This window comes from Thunnus thynnus, chromosome 6, assembly GCF_963924715.1.
Source record: "Thunnus thynnus chromosome 6, fThuThy2.1, whole genome shotgun sequence".
Taxonomy (NCBI): Eukaryota; Metazoa; Chordata; class Actinopteri; order Scombriformes; family Scombridae; genus Thunnus; species Thunnus thynnus.
In genome coordinates this window covers 28,865,923-28,883,351 of record NC_089522.1, presented here as the reverse complement: position 1 = coordinate 28,883,351, position 17,429 = coordinate 28,865,923, and the positions used below count along the sequence as shown (strand labels likewise).

The 17,429-nt window shown below is 38.1% G+C and overlaps 1 protein-coding gene across 1 annotated transcript; it reads right to left on the bottom strand.

Annotated features, from left to right (window-relative positions):
• Window positions 1-4,627: 4,627 nt before the first annotated feature.
• Window positions 4,628-9,052, bottom strand: fitm2 (fat storage inducing transmembrane protein 2). Its single transcript, XM_067593249.1, has 2 exons — window positions 8,819-9,052; window positions 4,628-6,455 (listed from the first exon to the last, which is right to left on the bottom strand). Exons 1-2 carry the CDS (start codon window positions 9,037-9,039, stop codon window positions 5,846-5,848), a joined length of 831 nt encoding a protein of 276 aa, XP_067449350.1. The 5' UTR covers window positions 9,040-9,052; the 3' UTR covers window positions 4,628-5,845.
• Between the last annotated feature and the right edge of the window lie 8,377 nt (window positions 9,053-17,429).

Sequence of the window (17,429 nt, the reverse complement as noted above, 5' to 3'; positions counted from 1 at the left end):
CAAACAGGGGTTAACTGACCTTCGCATGCCACTATTATCGTCATTATTCATACCTGCTCTTCACTCCTCCATCAACCTGAGGTTTAACTAGTAAAACCACAGGGAAATGTACATGACAAATACTCTCTGATAATTGCTGTGCTGCCAGAAACTGCCAGACGAAATGAAGGATGGAGGCTAACTTTAAAGGAACAGTTTCACATTTTGGGAAATAGACTAATTTGCTTTCTTGCTGAGACTCAGATGAGCATTTCGATATTCGAATTCGATATTACTCGCATGTCTGTTGTTTAAATATGAAGCTACAGCCAGCAGCCGGTTTAGCTGTAGCTTACCATAAAGACTGGAGCTAGCTTGGCTTTACCAGCATTTCTAGAGCTCAATAATGAACATGCTACATCACATTGGACAAAAACTGAAATGTAATAGCAACAAGTTGTGGTGGAGCCTGAGCTTCAGATGTGCTGGTAGGTGGACTGTTGTTATCTTTTGACAGTGCCAGAATAGCTGTTTCCTAACTCCATTTTGTGCCTGTCAGATCTTTGATAAACTCAGAAGATTGTTTAACAAAATGTACTACGATGCATTCTGAAGGTTTTTCCAGATTCTTCAAAGATTTCTAACCATCTGGATGTAAAAATATTCCGTCTGCTGCACAATTTTAAAAGATTATTCCTCAGGCTGTGCTTACACACACAGGTAAGCATCACAGTATTACATTACAACAACCAGATGATACAATAAGAAAAAAAACATGAGAGAAAAAGAAAGGAAAAAATAAATAAATCAGGCTGTGTAATATGAAATTTAGGGCTATTTAAAATGTAATCCTTGGTATCACAAGAGGCAGAGATACAGATATATTGCTTCTTTAAGGTAGTTATTAAGTTAGAAGTTCCCCATTTAATACAGCACTTGTCTAATCTACCCATCAAGGAAAAAGAAACGTTTTAATATGCAGCCACTCTAGTTATCAGGATCTGTCAATGCACTGACAGGCCTGACACTTTATGCAAAACAAATGTAAAATATTCATGTTATTCTGTATGAAAATATGAAATACTGGAAAGAAACATCAGTATATACCTATCAATATAACTGATAACATTTTTCATTCTGGTTGAAAATTTAGCAAAGGGATGTGTAATATCTGGCAACCATCTCTGTTTGTGTAAAATATATATATTTTCACGCAGCAAATGCAGTATTTTTTAACCCAGATGACACTAGCAGTATAATTCTAAGGATGGCAATGTCAGCCTGTCGATCCAGACTGATATGAGAACTATTGCCGTGACATTTGGTACAAACATTCATGTCCCTCTCAGGATGAACTGGAGTAAGTTTGGTGATCCTCTGACTTTTCCCCCAGCAGCATCATCAGGTCAAAATTTCAACTTTGTCCAACACTTTGGAGTAATTATGACCGAATACTTACAGAACTAATGACATCTGCCTTTACTTTATGTTTAGTGGTGATGTATAACACGCTAAACTAAGATGGTCTCCAGGCTTTATGCTAAGCTAAGATGATCCCCTGCTTTCTCTAGTTTTAATATTTTTCATAGAGACATGAGAGTGGTATCAACCCTCTCATCTAACGCTCATCAAGAATGTGAATAAGCTCCATTTCCCGAAATGTCAAACTACTCCTTCAATTAAATGTACACCCAATACACAAAAAAACACACACAGACACACACAGAGACACACATGTGCGCTCAGAGTCAGTTTATTTAGAGCACCAGAGATTACACAGCACACAGTGGTCCACTGTCACACTCTTTGTCGCTGAGCAGGAGTTCAGATGTTATAAAACTTGGGTGTAGGGCTGGGCGATAGTGACAAAATCTAAATATCACCAAATATTCTTCACCAAATACCTCCATATTGATATTGCAACCATATACTATTGGTGCTTTCACAGAATATTTACACAATGAGATTTTTGATAATCAGTAATGTGGATATAAAGTGGGTAAAAGCAAATAATAGAACAGCTAGAACAGTCTGGTGAGTTCAGAAAATTACATCCAATTACTGTAATACACCCTTTAAAACCAGGAACACTTACGCCATATCAAGATCTAAGACGACATCGATATATAATATTGATATGTCGCCCAGCCCTACTTGGGTGTTTGAAAAGTTACACTTGGCTGAACTGGTAGGAATATTGTAAATTCTGCATCTATGACACAGCAGTGTTGCGTTAGGTTTAGATTGTATATTTCATTGCATGGGTAACTTTCTTATTGTGTTTCGTGACAGGGTGGACACTGGGGATTTTGTGTTGCCCAGAAGCAGAATTTACGATCACTACTGAACATCAAAACCACAAATTTCTAAATGTTGTGTTGCTGAGTGTAACCTCTGAATCACCCGCACGACCCCCCCCCCTCCCCACCTCAGCAATACTAAGCAAGAAAATCACTGGATTTTACTGCTGCTTGCTTTCTTTCTTTCTTTCTTTGTCACCGACTCCACCTGACAGATGCAAGATTGTTTTTACAGATAGATATTTTGAATTTGTCTTTTATTTTCACCGTGTTGAATTTTTAAGGAGCTCCAAAAAAAAAAGGTTGAATAAGGGGGAAACGGGGTGAGGAATAGCTGACTCATCTGAAGGCTAAATGAGTATGACGAGGAAAAAAAAAAACAGCCCCCCCCCCCTTCCTCCCTCTCTCTCAGCAAGCCTTGGCAGCGGTCTCGTTGTTTGTTTCTCGCTCCACACTTTGTTCACCCTTAATAGGAGCCTTTGTGCTTTTTAAGTCAGACCTCCAGGGTTTAACATGTTATAATTCTGCTCCTGAACCGTGCGGCTCTTTAGGTTTAACTCATTATTTATGTGAAGTACCGGCTGGAGTTGTAAGCTTCTTTTAGTTTTATGGCTGGTTATACAGACATTCTTGCAGTGCGGTGTTCCTTTCTGTGAGTAAAGGGGGGGGGGATAACTGTACAGCTCAAGCCTTGGATAATGAACACAGCGATTAATGCAAGTTTTTCAGTTAGAGAGACGGGACGCCTGCTGTTTCCTCCTGCTACAGAAACTCATCTCTGCGGGCGGTGATTAGCGGCACGCTGCAGCTGTGGTAGAAAAATATTGAACCAAAGACGATCGATGCTCCTTTAACGGCGGCGTGTCCTTGCTGTGTCATATCTGATAATTAAAACTGATTTTCATTAAGATAATTCCTCTTGAAGTCTTAGAAGCCGTGGTTCATTGTGTCCAGTTTCATATTTGATATGGAGAGTGCAGTATAGCCATACAGATTTAAACTGCTTGAAATTAATCCTTTACACCTGAGGAAAAAAAAGACATTTGAGATCAACAGGGAGGGTTTTTAGTTTCAAACTGTTCTTGCATGAGCAGCAGTGATGTAAATGGCACAAAAGAGAAGATTAAAAAATATATATTACATTTTTGGAGGTTATCAAGAAGTGTTAAAGTGCTATTTCCTGATGTGATTTTAATCATAGAATTAGCATAATTGTGTCGACATTTCTTATTTATGTTAACTTTCAGACGCTCAAACGTTCACTTGTTTCGTTCATTAACAAACAGCAGAGGACACTTGGGGGGGAGGGGGGGTTAAACGTCAAGAAACGTCATAACCAGCCAATCATTGTGAACGCTCGGTATCTTCCGATTACTTCAAGACGACTTGTTCCGACTCCACTGCTTCTTCTGACTGAAGTCATGCTGCCTGAGGGGCTGGATCTGTACCTCTTGGATCACACAAAGAGTTCAAGTCGAGAAATCCTAGTTGTGATTTGTGGCCATTATATTTCACTATAGTATTTTTTTATTTTTTACTTTTTATTTTTTATATTTCTATATATGCATTTATTTATGGTGCTTTTTATGATGTTTGTTCATAAGCCTTAATTTATTCAGTTGCCATCAATGACAAATAAATTATGAAAATGGAATATACTGATTCTGGTTCTTATTTTGGCAAAATGTAGAGCTTGTGATTTTGTATTTGACATGTCATGAAAATGCACACATCATTGCTAGAAAATGGTTATTTACTTGGGACGTGTTATTTTTTTGTCAACAAATCCCTTGAAAAGACCAAAACCAATAATGTGTTAATCTGTCTCTCGATACTTTGACCTCCATTGAATCCTACTGAGGACGGGTCACAAATATATAGTTTCAAATATAAGTAATTTCCATCAACAGCTGGGTATTGTAGTTTTTAGCAAACCTTACTAAAACAGGAGTAAATAGCTGTTGGGAACTATTTTCACCTGCAGATTAATACACATTTGGTAATCTAGCGCAGAGCTCCAACGATTAGTCGATTAATTGATTGAAATGCTAAACTTCGTTGGTTCCAGCCTCTTAAATGTGAGTATTTTCTGGTTTCTTTAGTCTCCTATTATAGTAAACTGAATATCTTTGGGTTGTGAAATGTTGGTCGGGACAAAACAAGACATTTTGGGTTGCACATTGGGCTTTGGGAAATGGTGAACGCCATTTTTCACAATCTTCAGACAGGGTTTTGATTAATCGATAATGAAAACAATTGTTAGTTGCAGCTCTAATTTCATGGTTCATATGGCAGCGGCAAGACGGTGTATGTGGCATCGACTCAAAGTAAACAACAGCGCCCACGTATATAATTTATGTGTTTTTATTCATTTCGGACAACAGTGCAGCTCTATGTCACAGAGGAATAGGCTACCATATAAATATATATATATATATATATGCATATATAAGGCTTTGACAATACTTGTTAGTGAGCTTTTAGACCAGAAAATACACAAAGGTGCTGTGTTTGGAGAGGGATGATATAATCAGGAAAGTCCGGTTTGAGTAACAGATCCATGGGTTTAAAGGCTTATCAGTCTACCAGGAATGTGTTGCTTGTTGAACGTGTTTGCTCATCAGATGATGCTGCATTGTTACTGTGAACGACTCTACATTTTTTGGGGTAGAAATCCTCCCCATTGGCACCCCCAAAGCATCTGAATGCAGCCTTAAAAAGGATAAATTCAATTCTGGTCTTTTCATAGAATGAGTATTGAATATTTCCAGGTTTGTCCTATTAGGCATGAATAATAAATAATAATAATAATAATAATAATAATAATAATAATAATAATAATAATAATAATAATAATTTGCACTTGCAGGGTTGTCCTACTACTGGAGTGCGTTTCTCTGACGAGAAATTATAAATATTTATATATCTGCTATTCTTAATCAAACTCTACATCCTCTGAGAAAACTTAACATTGTGTTGCTGCTCAGTCACAATAACCCCAAACCACATATGATTAAAAAATGGACAGCTCATTAAAATCTGGTAAAACGCAGGTCTGCTGCAGTTACAGTGTCGGATCTGACTTTGTTCTGAAGGTTTTTTACATTCTATAAAAACAGAGTATCTACTGCACATTGGCCTGTAAAAATACACATCATCGTCAACCAGTGCTTCACAACTGGAGCTGTAAACATTCTCAAGTATTCCCACTCACACATCTAAAATCTGTGATTATTCATCCACATTAAAGTAAATCATTTCAAGGCAACAAATTATGAGACGAACAATGGTGTAGCATGCGAGCTGCAAAGCCGGACAGCAGAGCAACATTTAGCTTTTATCTCATATTACCAAGAGTCATTTTGGGAACAGCAGCTGCCAAACACTGTGGACGAACCGCACGCCACTTATCCTGAACAAAATGACCTTTCTACAAGGAGGGAATAACTTAAAATAGCACAGGCAGCTTGGATCCAGAGACCAATAAGTAACATAAGTGTAGTGTGTTGTTTTGGGGAAGGCTGCAACAATGGCTACAATGTCGCGTAGGAAAGTATGACGACAGCCTATTCGTGTAGTTTCTGTTCTTGTAGATGGCGCTGAGGCGGGAGTCCAGGAGACAAAGGTTTTAGATACCAAACCCGATATGTCAGAAACCACCCTAACAGGCCACATATGGTCCCGAGCAACTTGTGAGACATGTCGTGGAAGTAAACAGAGGTGCAGGCAAACATCCACACCCATATAATCACTATCAGATTCAAGGCCACATACAGCAGGTTGAGGACCATCTTCGGCAGCGCGGACAGACTGGCTGTCTTCAGGAACGCCATCGGAGCCGTTTCCTCCATGATGAAGAGAGCGGAGTAGGCCAGGATGAAGGAGTGTCCTGAGATGTCGTAGCCTTGCCACCGGAAGCCGGCGTGCCTGCAGCTGGCTTTGGATGTGAGCTCCTTCTTGATGACATCCATGGTGTCGGTTTCAAAACAGGAGCCGGTTATGTCCTCGATGTAGAAGAAGGCCCCCGTGCAGACGTACCACACCGCTGTAGCCACCACCAGAGACAGCAGCCGTCGACTGAGGAACACCACACTCCTGCTGAAGGAGGAGTTGGAGAGGAGGAGGAAGGGTGTCAGCAGCAGCAAGGTCCATCCCCAGGACAATTTGACAAAGTACCTGCAATTAAAACGATATGTGTTATTCAGGTTTATTCATGCCTTTATCTATCAGCTCATCTGCACTCTGATGTTTCAGATATGATACCACTCTGTTCACCATTAATTTTACTAGAAATCTTCATATGAATCAGCTGAAAAGAAAATATGTTGTACAAGAGAAAAAGAGGCAGTCTACAGCCCTAAAGTCAAAGCTAAAAATATTTCATCCATCCAACTTTTTTTTTTCTTGCATAGAATATTTAACTGGAGTAGTAACACCTGTGGTTTCTGTGATACAGAGACAGCAATGAGACTGTGGAACTTCTTTTCAGAGCTATTGATGAAGGAGAAAATTGCAGATTTTGTGTAAATAACTACATTTTAGTCGGTAAACATTTACTTCAAGGATGTAAACGCTTTTGCTGAATGACAGTCACTGCAACTGAAAGTGACATTAATGGGCTAACACTTTTTATTTAGCTCAAATGCTAAGCCTACAGTAACACAAGTGGAGAAGAGTCAAAGTCAGCGTCAGACGCGCGTTATACAGCAGTATTACCTCAGGTTTGCTGACATTAGCAACCACAAGCTACTGCTCATATAAGACCAAGTCAAGCTGTAGTCTCTGATAAGACTAACTTCTGCTGATTGGAAAAAGAACCAAGAACCCATCTTATTGTGATTTTATTATTAAACATTTGTTATTTTTTTTGTTTTGAATTGAATTATTGAATGATTTAAGTAATGTACGGTGGCCCTGAAAGCTCAACGCACTGCAACTTAAAAAAACAAAAAGCAAAACACATATAAAATGACAAAGACAAGCAAATGAAGGAAACAACTGACAATTTGACAACATGAACAGCATGCAAAGTAGGAAAACACAAATGAATACTTCATCCAACTCATTTCCGTTGTGTTGTGTGCGAACATGCAGCCTTTATGCATATATTGCGTTTTCTGTATTTGCAGGACGTTTCTATATTGGTTCAAATTTATTTTCTATTTCTATTGAATTTTCTAAACTAAATGCTGCACATGAGATGTAAAACTGACAAAGTTGTTTTCTTCATTTGTTCATACGTTACTTAAATAGTTCAATAATTCAGTTTGAAAGAAAACAAAAACTAATTCCTGGTAGATAACTTAGGAACATTTTGGTAACTGATAAGCCTTTAAACTCATGGATCTGTTACTCAAACTGGATCATATTTCATTGTCACACTGGTACCTGAAGCAGTTTGTCCCCCACCCAAACCAACACAGCCCCATTATGTATTTGTTAATCTAAATGCTCACTAACGAGTATTGTCAAGTACTGCCGAAGCCTGATATACAGTAGAGTATTCCTCTCCACCATAGAGCTGCACTGTTGCCCAAAAACTCATAAACACCCATAAATGTTTGCTTAAGTTGCAGTGCTATTTACTACTTAAATAATTCAATAATTCAGTTCTAAACAAAAAAAGATAACAAATGCTTAATAATAAAATCACAATATGATTTTATTTAATTAAGGGTTCTTTTTTCAATTAACAGAAGTTAGTCTAGTAAAGACTATCAGATTCTAGTAAAGTATTTTTGACCTTAAACATTGAAGAAGACCTACAAATACATTAGTGCCTTCTTCCATTTATAATTTGGGACTTAAAATGAGATTATATTATAACATTTTTACAGAAGAAATAACACATTCTTCCTCTAATAAATGAAGAGTTGAAATCATGAGTAATAAAACACCCACATCACACCAAGTCAAGCTGTATGAGGTCTGATATATGACTCGGTCTGATATGAGCAGTAGCTTGTAGTTGCTAATGTCAGCAAGCCTGAGGTAATACTGCTGTATAACATATCCCTCTGTGCCAAAGAGCTCACTGTTGTCCAAAAGCTAATTAAAAAACACACAGAAATGTTTTCTTAAGTTGCAGTGTGTTGAGCTTTCAGGGCCACCGTACGTTACTTAAATAATTCAATAATTCAGTTCAAAAAAACACAAAAATGCTTAATCACGAAATGAAGACAAGTTTATATTTAGGTTTGATTTAATTAAGGGTTATTTCTCAATCAACAAAAGTGCATTTGATGTCTTAAATGTGTTTACTTGAATGCTGTCAGCACAGCAAACAGCTACAAAGCTAACTGTTCACTTCTGACCTACTTACATCTCTTCAGCGTTGCTACATTACATTACAACATTACAACATCCATTACAACACAGTCAGAAATATTTAGGAGCAACTCCTGACTGTACTTTCACCTTTCTGTCATCAGAAGTCACCTGACAGTCGGCGACAGGTGTCCTGATGAGCTTCAACCGCCCGTTTCTGTTATCAGACCTCAGCTAGCTAACAACATGCTAGCACGCTGGAAGCTACTTACACGTTCAAGGCATTTTTGCTGCTGCTGAAATATGTCTGCGGGACGAGCTCCAGCTGTTTCACAACTGATCCAATGACTGAAATGAGTAAAAAAATCCAGGGGAAGTTTTGTCGGACGGCTGGTATCCTCCAAAGTGTCACCAGCTTTTCCACAATGACATCTAAAGTTGCCATGTTGACGTCTTCTTCTTCGTCTTCTTCTTTTTTGGTGGTGGTTGGCATCCAAAAAGTTGCATTACCGCCACCTACTGGATTTAAACTAAACTCTCCACTGACTAAATAAAATAATAATAATAACCTCATCCCACCCATTTCCCGCCATGCTATGAATTCTCTATTTTTCAGCTGTTTGAGAGAAATGAAAAGCTTCTCTCAACAGCTGCTGCATACCCTCTCCAGAAACTCAAACGACAGCCAGAATTCTCCTTGCTGCATCTACAATTATGTCAATTTTCTCAGATTTTTGCCAAAAAGGCCACAAACTTCACCTCACAAAAGCAAAACTCATCATGCTCCCTTAGCTTCTTGTCCCACATCGTAACATCTACTTCCTCATGCTTACGTCTCTTCTCAGCTCCAACCCTGATTATTTCTGCTTCCTTTACTCTCTTTGGACAATAAGCCTCCCATGCTGCATGACTCCCTTTGCCGGGAAGACACTGTGGATCTTTCTCACAGTCTCCTTCACAATTGTTCTCCCCACATTTACCACATGTGGCAAAATCACTCCTTCATACAAAAAACAATGACCAAACTTCCAGCAAATCTTACACCGCAAAGGTTTGGAAACATAGTGCCTTATTGGGTACGACACATGATCCAAGAACATTCTATCACTCCAAATCAATGTGAAGCATAACAGATTTAGTTTCATACTTTTTATGAACTACTTCGTCAAACCTCTTCATTCTATAGCTGTCAGTCTCCCCTTTACACTCTTTAAATCTCCTTGCATCCACTCTGCATGAGACTCCATCAACATCTTTTATTGAAGCTTTCTTGCTTGGCGGAAAACATGTCACTGAGTACATATCCACCCCGTGACTTTGGCTGTATGTTTGGGGTTGTTGTCATGCTGCAGAATACATTTGGGAACAATTAGATGCCTCCCTGATGGTATAAGGACTGCTAATGATACTAACTCCCGGACAGTCAATGACTGTCCATTGTTCCTGGTAAATAAACAAATAAAATAAAATAAATTAACATCTAAAGTGTCTAAAACCTTTGCACAGTACTGTATAAACAGTATTTTCACAGTATGCCACTTTTACATGAGTAAAGGAAGGATCTGGATACTTAATCCACCACTGGATAAACCACACTGTTATTACTCTTGTACAGCACATATTTTAACTGTTACATTAACGTTTCCATTTGTATGCGGATGAAAAAACCTAAATTAAATCTGAATTCTCTCTGCTTTCACCTGCTCTTACCTCTTACTTGCCTTCCTGCAAAATCTCTCCCCATAAGTGATATATTCACTATCACTGACCTTTCTCACAGCAGACATATTTATTTGTCATTGCAGGAAAAGCACAGGTGGAACTGATAACGTTAACAATGGAAGCTACACTGGTGAGACTTCATGTGCCAAACCAGGGTCATGAATTTGGAAAATAGAAATGGGATTCAGCTATAAATTTGTTATTAATTCCACATGTGCTTTTCCTGCTTTGACGTGTCAAAATGTCTCCCGTGAAAAAGGGTCTATTGCAACATGTCATACATCTTTTATTCTATATTTGTATAATCATTTGGATATAGTTAGCAGTAGTCTAGATAGTCCTTTATGTCCACACTGAATGTAGATGAACTTAAAGTCCTCTTAAACTCAGTATTTTTATATATCTTAAAACATATATGGAGAACTCTCTTCTATGAAACGGACATGTCCTAGAACTTTTAAACAGACACATGTGACAAACTGAAATGTCTGCACACCATGAATTATGCAGAAAATCTATGCTGATCCCTTCCTCAGTGTGCTTATCGCTAGACTGGACAGTTGGACTATTTTCTACATAAGTCAAGTAATGTGTCAAATTGAATTCAGAAACATATCATGTAAGTTTCTGTGTCTCATGGTTGTTCTCTTTGCTGTCCATGACCCATCGCCACTTTTACATCCAATGATCTGTCCTCTACTTCACTTCTGAATGACTTTTTTGTTGTGATTTTGGAAGTGATCTCATTTCCTAACGCAGTAGTTAGGCAGCATGAAAGTTGGGACAGAATCAGGGAAAGTCTGACTCAACAATCAAACTTAATTAAAGAATGATTATTTCAAGATGTGGAAGATTGCTCGTGTCCACAATCACACAATCAGCTCTCCATACTGCCAACAGAAATGTCAAAGAACTGAGTCAATTATTTGTTTGCTGCTCTATTATGGTTACAATGACAAGCTGGAAATTAAGAAATGACCACTGAGATATGTGTTAAACTTACACAGAGTACAGTATCTTTCAGGATTACTGTTTTAAATATTTTAAAATATGAGAGACTCAGCTACACACACAGACACACACACACACACACACACACAGAGGTGCATTTGCCTTCCTCTGTACTGAGCTGAGCTGAGTCCATTCCTCTCTTGGTCAGGGTCATGTTTGCGCAGACGAAGCTTTGTAGCGTGGCATGTGGATGTAAGTCAGGAGGTCAAGGTTTCATGGCACATGCTGACCCCAATACAAGAGACCACAACCTTAAACACAATGTAGACTAATTAGAAATGTTGATTGTTGCAAATATTTGGAAACTGGCTTAATAACAAACTCATTTTTAAGTTTTTTGTAGAACCAAATCATGTTTCTCTTCTGCTAGTTGGAGGACCATTGATCAATCTACAATTATATCTAAATATGATTATGGTAAAATTATATATGTATGCATGCCTTTGCATCAACCTTAAAGCCTTTTGGTGCACTGTAAAGCTCTGCAATAGTAGTGTATTCATATAGTATAACACTAAAATGGGCATTTTCCTGTACCGAATACTTTTACTTTTGATACTTAAAGTACACTTTCCAGATAATACTATCTATACTCTTTTACTTAAGTAATATTTTCAGTGCAGGGCTTTTGCAGTAGGGTATTGCCACTTTAACTCACCTATGGAAACTTTACATACCTCCTCCACCACTGGTTTTCAATTCCTGTGTGCATAGTCAAATACTGTATTCATCTGTTTGCACAGATCTCTCTTGGAAAAGAGAAAATCTCATTGAGACCTGTTTAAATAAAGAATGGAATAAAAAGTAATTAAGATTCATAAATGTACAAACAGCTATACTGCCAAATTTCATGGTAATCCACAACAGTGATGAAAGAACTGGTGCTGATGATGATGACAAAGTTGATTCCAGGTTTCGCTGAGTCATTACGATCGTACTAGAGGAAAATAAATCTCCCCAAATAGCATCTGAATGCAGGACAAAGTTTGTCCTTGATGCACTCTGACTTGGCAAACAAGCCATTTTCCAGGCACGCCTGCTGTTTGGCTGATTGTTCCTCAAGCACTGCTGCCAGACTACAAAAGGCATCTAAATTACAGTTCAGACATCTGACCAAAAGAACTGATTCAAAAAGACTTCAGATTTCTGAGGTTAGATTTAAAAAAAAAAAAGTCTTTATACAAGACAATACATTTGATGCACACTCAAATCCTGAAAATGGTTCTCATTTTGCCTCTATTGCTGCAAGACTACAGATGTTTCAATGTGAACACACTGAAGGCAAAGACTGAAGGGGCCCTCTTCAAGTATGGAAATCTCAAGCAAATATGAGAAACAGGATGAAACTCTCTGACAGACTGGTTGATCAATAGACTGAGGTTTTTCCATGCTGAGTGGAAAATGTAGCTGTGAATTATTAGAACAAACTCTTCTTCACTTTGCTCTGAAATTACTCCCACACTCGGGTGGAGACGCTGCACCTTAACGATGCTGTTTTACTGTCCACCTGCATGCTGACGCTGCAAAGAAAGCTGCTTGTAATATTTTCAACTTTCCCTCAATAACTGACTGATTTGACTTATTTGTTCTTCTCGGGGAAAGACTGAAGGAAAATGATGAGGAAGATTTTATGCGAACAAGTGAGTTCAAATATTAAATCTGCACTCATACATTTTACCTCCACCTTCCAAAGTCGATATAGTAAACATGTTGGCAAACTATTTCTTATTTACACATCAGCAGACACGGTGCAACATTAGCCTTCATTTGGAGTCGCGTTTCAGTGCAACTGATAAATGTAAGTCCAATATTCACTATCCTTTTAGCTCTGTTTTGGTTTCCACCAACTTCTGAGGGAAATATTTGGCTCTTAAGCTGCTAAATGCTCCACTATGTTAACCAGCTAGTTGTTAACTTTCTCTGTTCGATGCTGGGCAGGTAGCGCATGGTGGGTTTCTTGAAACTTTCTCACTGAAAACAGCGGATAAAAGTGATGAGAGTGAAGCAAAACTTGCTGCTGAAAAATGCTAAAAATTCAATGAATTCAGGGTGAAATTTAATGTGAGTTTATCACTACGAACAATAGATTCATATTACAAGTAATTTGGTCCATTGTTATCATATATAGATTAGAGAAGCCTTAGCTGTGTGAGTCTTTTTCATGTAATCTCAGCCACATCAGCTGATCTGGTAATGGCTCCAAATTTTCTATGTTTTTCTTTTCGTCAACAAATCTCATGTGCAGAGCCAAACCGACAATGAAGTCATCCTACTTACAAGTATTGTGTGTGCATCCAAAGCCTGATAAATCTTATTCCTCTGTGCTGTAGACCTCTGTTGTTGTCCAAAAACGATTAACAAAATGTCAGTGAGTCACACTGTTGCACTTGTTGACATCTTTCTTTGCCTTGAGGATCATGGTCATGATAGTTTTTTCAGAAATGACTCCAAAGACTAATAACAGAGATCACATGTTCAGTCTATGTGATGTGATTGCTGTTATTAGTCTCTGGAGCCGTTTCTAAATAAACTGAAGACTGTAATCTTTGGGGTGAAGGAAAATATCACCCGGTGTGTCTTCTTAACATGTTTTTAATCATTTTTGGACAGAAGATATATCAGTCTTTGGATACACATGCAATACTTGTAAGAAGGATCAGCTCATTGTTGGTTTGGCTCTGCACATGAGATTTGTTAACAATTAGAAAAATTGCCAGTCATATCAACAGTAAGTACAGAATCATTAGCCTCTGATTGAGAAGCTATAATTCAGGTGAAAGTAATGGTGTTTGACTAGAAGAGTCTTTCTCTGTGAAAGGCACCAGCTGCTGTGCTGTTAGAGCACTCAGACAGAGCTGAAAGGCCCGGCTGTCACCTGAAAAGCTGCGGCTCTGGGACCTTAAATATAGTTAGTGTGAGGTTTGTTTTATGTTCCCTCCCGTGTAAATACAGGAGGCCACTGAGTGCTCCTCCTCACCTTTCAGACATGACAAGGTCACACTGAGCTTTTGTATGCAAGCGCCCTACAGCACCTCGAACCAGACAGATGATGTCATGCTGCAGGGGGTGTGGGATGGTCTCTGGGAGAAACCGTCTGGTCTGGTCTGGCCAGGGAATCATCCTCTCCTCTGTTTGACCCATTTCAGACTGTTGTTCTGAGGTTTCTCTGATCAGATTCCTGCAGACTCATTCCTGCATAAATATATTGCCCGTTTAACCAAAGGAGACATCATCTGTTTTAGTGTTTTCAGTTCTGTGGAAGGGGTATCAAAATTATGAGATTGTTTTGTCCTTTGAACCCAGTAAATTCTGTACCAAACAATCACATTTCCATCGTCAGCTGGAGGTAGCTAAATGACGAAAGTAAATTTGCTTTCTGGTTGCACTGTTTGGACTTTTCCTTTCCCACAGATTTTGTTATTATTCAACAGGAATTTTCCTAAGACCAGTAGTCCTCAGTCAAAAATACTGCACTCGCTCCACCATCTGTCAGTCTGTCTGCACACTCTCACCTGTTTGATCTGTTTTATATTGCTCCTCATCTTTTCCAGTCTTTGATGTGCGAAAATAGAAATATTATTGTGACAGAAATGACATGTATGCGGTTACTGCTAAATTTAAATGTCTGATCCTACAAATAAAAGGATTCAGTTTCAGCAGGGTTAGTGATGCTTATACTCAACTCAACTCATACAGCTGAGTTGAGTTGAGTTAACTTTATCACCATAACAAGAAACACTGTCAGGAATTTTCCTTAGTGAACACATAGTGCAGCAGGACAGACAGGACATCATTCAACATAACATACCTATTGATTATTATTGTTATATTAATGTAAAATCTTTTGTATTGTTAATATTATATTGCACATCTGTGAATCCATCATATCTAACATGGTGCATTACATTAAAACACATTTTTGTATTATTATTTGCACATTGCTGTTTATACTATGAACATTTGCACATCTCTGGTCATATTTAGTACATTGCATTCTCTTCAGTTTAAACTTGTAACAGCTCTTTTCACTTAGAATGTGTTTTACATATTTTTATTGTAAATTTATATTTTATATGATTTATGATTACTTGATTATTATTATTATTTTTTTTTGATTGTCATGCACCATAACACCAAGGCCAATTCCTTGTATGTGCAAACCTACTTGGCAATAAACATGTTTCTGATATCTGATTCTGATACTAACAATAAAACCCTACAGATGAGAACACTTTAAAATACGAGTATCATAAATATAAAAGATAAGCTACAAACAACATACTTTAAAGTGCAGGAGGTTTGCAATTAAGAAGTTGAATAACCCCAACATGTTAGTAAGATAGCAAGATACCAAAAATAATTACCAAGACAGCCACAAACTAAAAATAAAATGTACCTTACATAGACTGCAAAAAGATAATAGTAGTGATGTAGCCACCTTGATGTCACTCATTGGTTTGTGGACTTGCATTTTGAAGCCTCGAGTTTGGCATTTTGACCGTCGCCATCTTGGATTTCTGCAGCCAGAAATGATGAGAAGTGACCTTATTTGGACAAGAGGGTGGAGCTGACCCTAACGCTAGCTGCTAGTTTGGTTAGCATGGTGCATTTACAGTGTACAGTATGGTTAACTGTGATAATGCTAATGTTAATGCCAATTTTCGCAACTGAAAAACAGGCTTAAAACCATTAAAAACCAAATGTGATTACCATAAAAACTGCACATCCGACTCCTTAGAGGGTCTTTTAGCTCAACCAAACACTGAACAAGACTTTTGTAGGTGAACAAAAGTTACAATTCATGTTTCATGAACTGAAAACACACTCAAATAGTGACGGCTATGGCTATGCCTATACTCTGTGAATCTGAGTTTACACCATGGTTATGTTACCTAATCAATGTTGTTGCCATGGTAGTGACTTGTCAGTCACAACATAGCCACACCCTAAAGCTTACCCTGCTTTATCGTCAAATTTAAATTAAATGGGGCCATTATTTAGAAAATGAACATTATACTGTATTGAAGAGGACTTGAAACTAGTGACTGAGACTATAAACTCATTAAGAAACTGTTTACTGAGGTAATAAATCAAATGAGTAGGGCAATTTTCTCATAGACTTCTACACAACCAGACTTCTTTTTGGAGCCAGTCGAGTCCTGACAGCCATTAGAGAGAATGCAGGTTTAAGGCACTTCCACATTGGCTTCACTTTTCAGACCTGGAGCTACTGGCTTGGTACCTTAAAGTGGCAAATGTGTTTTCAAGAGTCTCAGAGTCTCAGGGAATGTATTTCTTTTAAACCACTCAGATTTAAAACAGAGTTGTGTGAACCTCTTTCCAGGTCCAACTATTTTCTCTTATTTAGTCCTCTAATTTGTTTCAGCAGTAGTCAGACAGACAAATAGAGAAAGCACACTCTCTGCAACAGATCTGTAAAACTGGATCAACAGTTGGAATATATGAAACTTGTTTAAAACCCATAATATTAATAAAAGAAAACCAACCATTTATCATAATAATGGTACAGAAATATAAAAAATACATAAAATCAAGAAGTAGTTTATGTTCATGGTCAGTTGTAGACAGTGAGGTACTCCTTCAAGCCAGTGGAAAAGCAAACTGGTCAAGCTCAAAGACCAACAACGAGATGCGACCCCTTTCACTGAACCTTGAGTGCCATTGACCTTCTGTATGCTTAAGGTCCTCACGGCTTCTTTGATGGAGCCCTCTGAACATTTTAGACACAAAGTCACAAAGTCTGACAGCACTCTGCTGAACCAATGTGGAAGTATGCTGCAAGCCTTTGAAGGGTCAACTTCAGAAACCCACGTGACACAAAAACCTTCAGAGTGACACTGTGTGCGTTCAGGTTGATTCAACATTTCCTCCCACATTAAAAAAAACAAACAGACACCAATGCATGGTAGGATGATTTGGTCCAGACACCCTGATATTTGAGGTAATTTGTAGTAATGTAGTCTTTAGTAATGTTGTCTTTGACAGATGTGCACTGTTTTCTCAGCATAATAACTACATCTTGCATCAAAAACCATTGTATTTAAACATTTTTTGCCATTCACAGTAAATAGATGAGTCCCCAAACCTACACATGATTTCAGAACATTGGTAAATTTTGCAGATATTTTA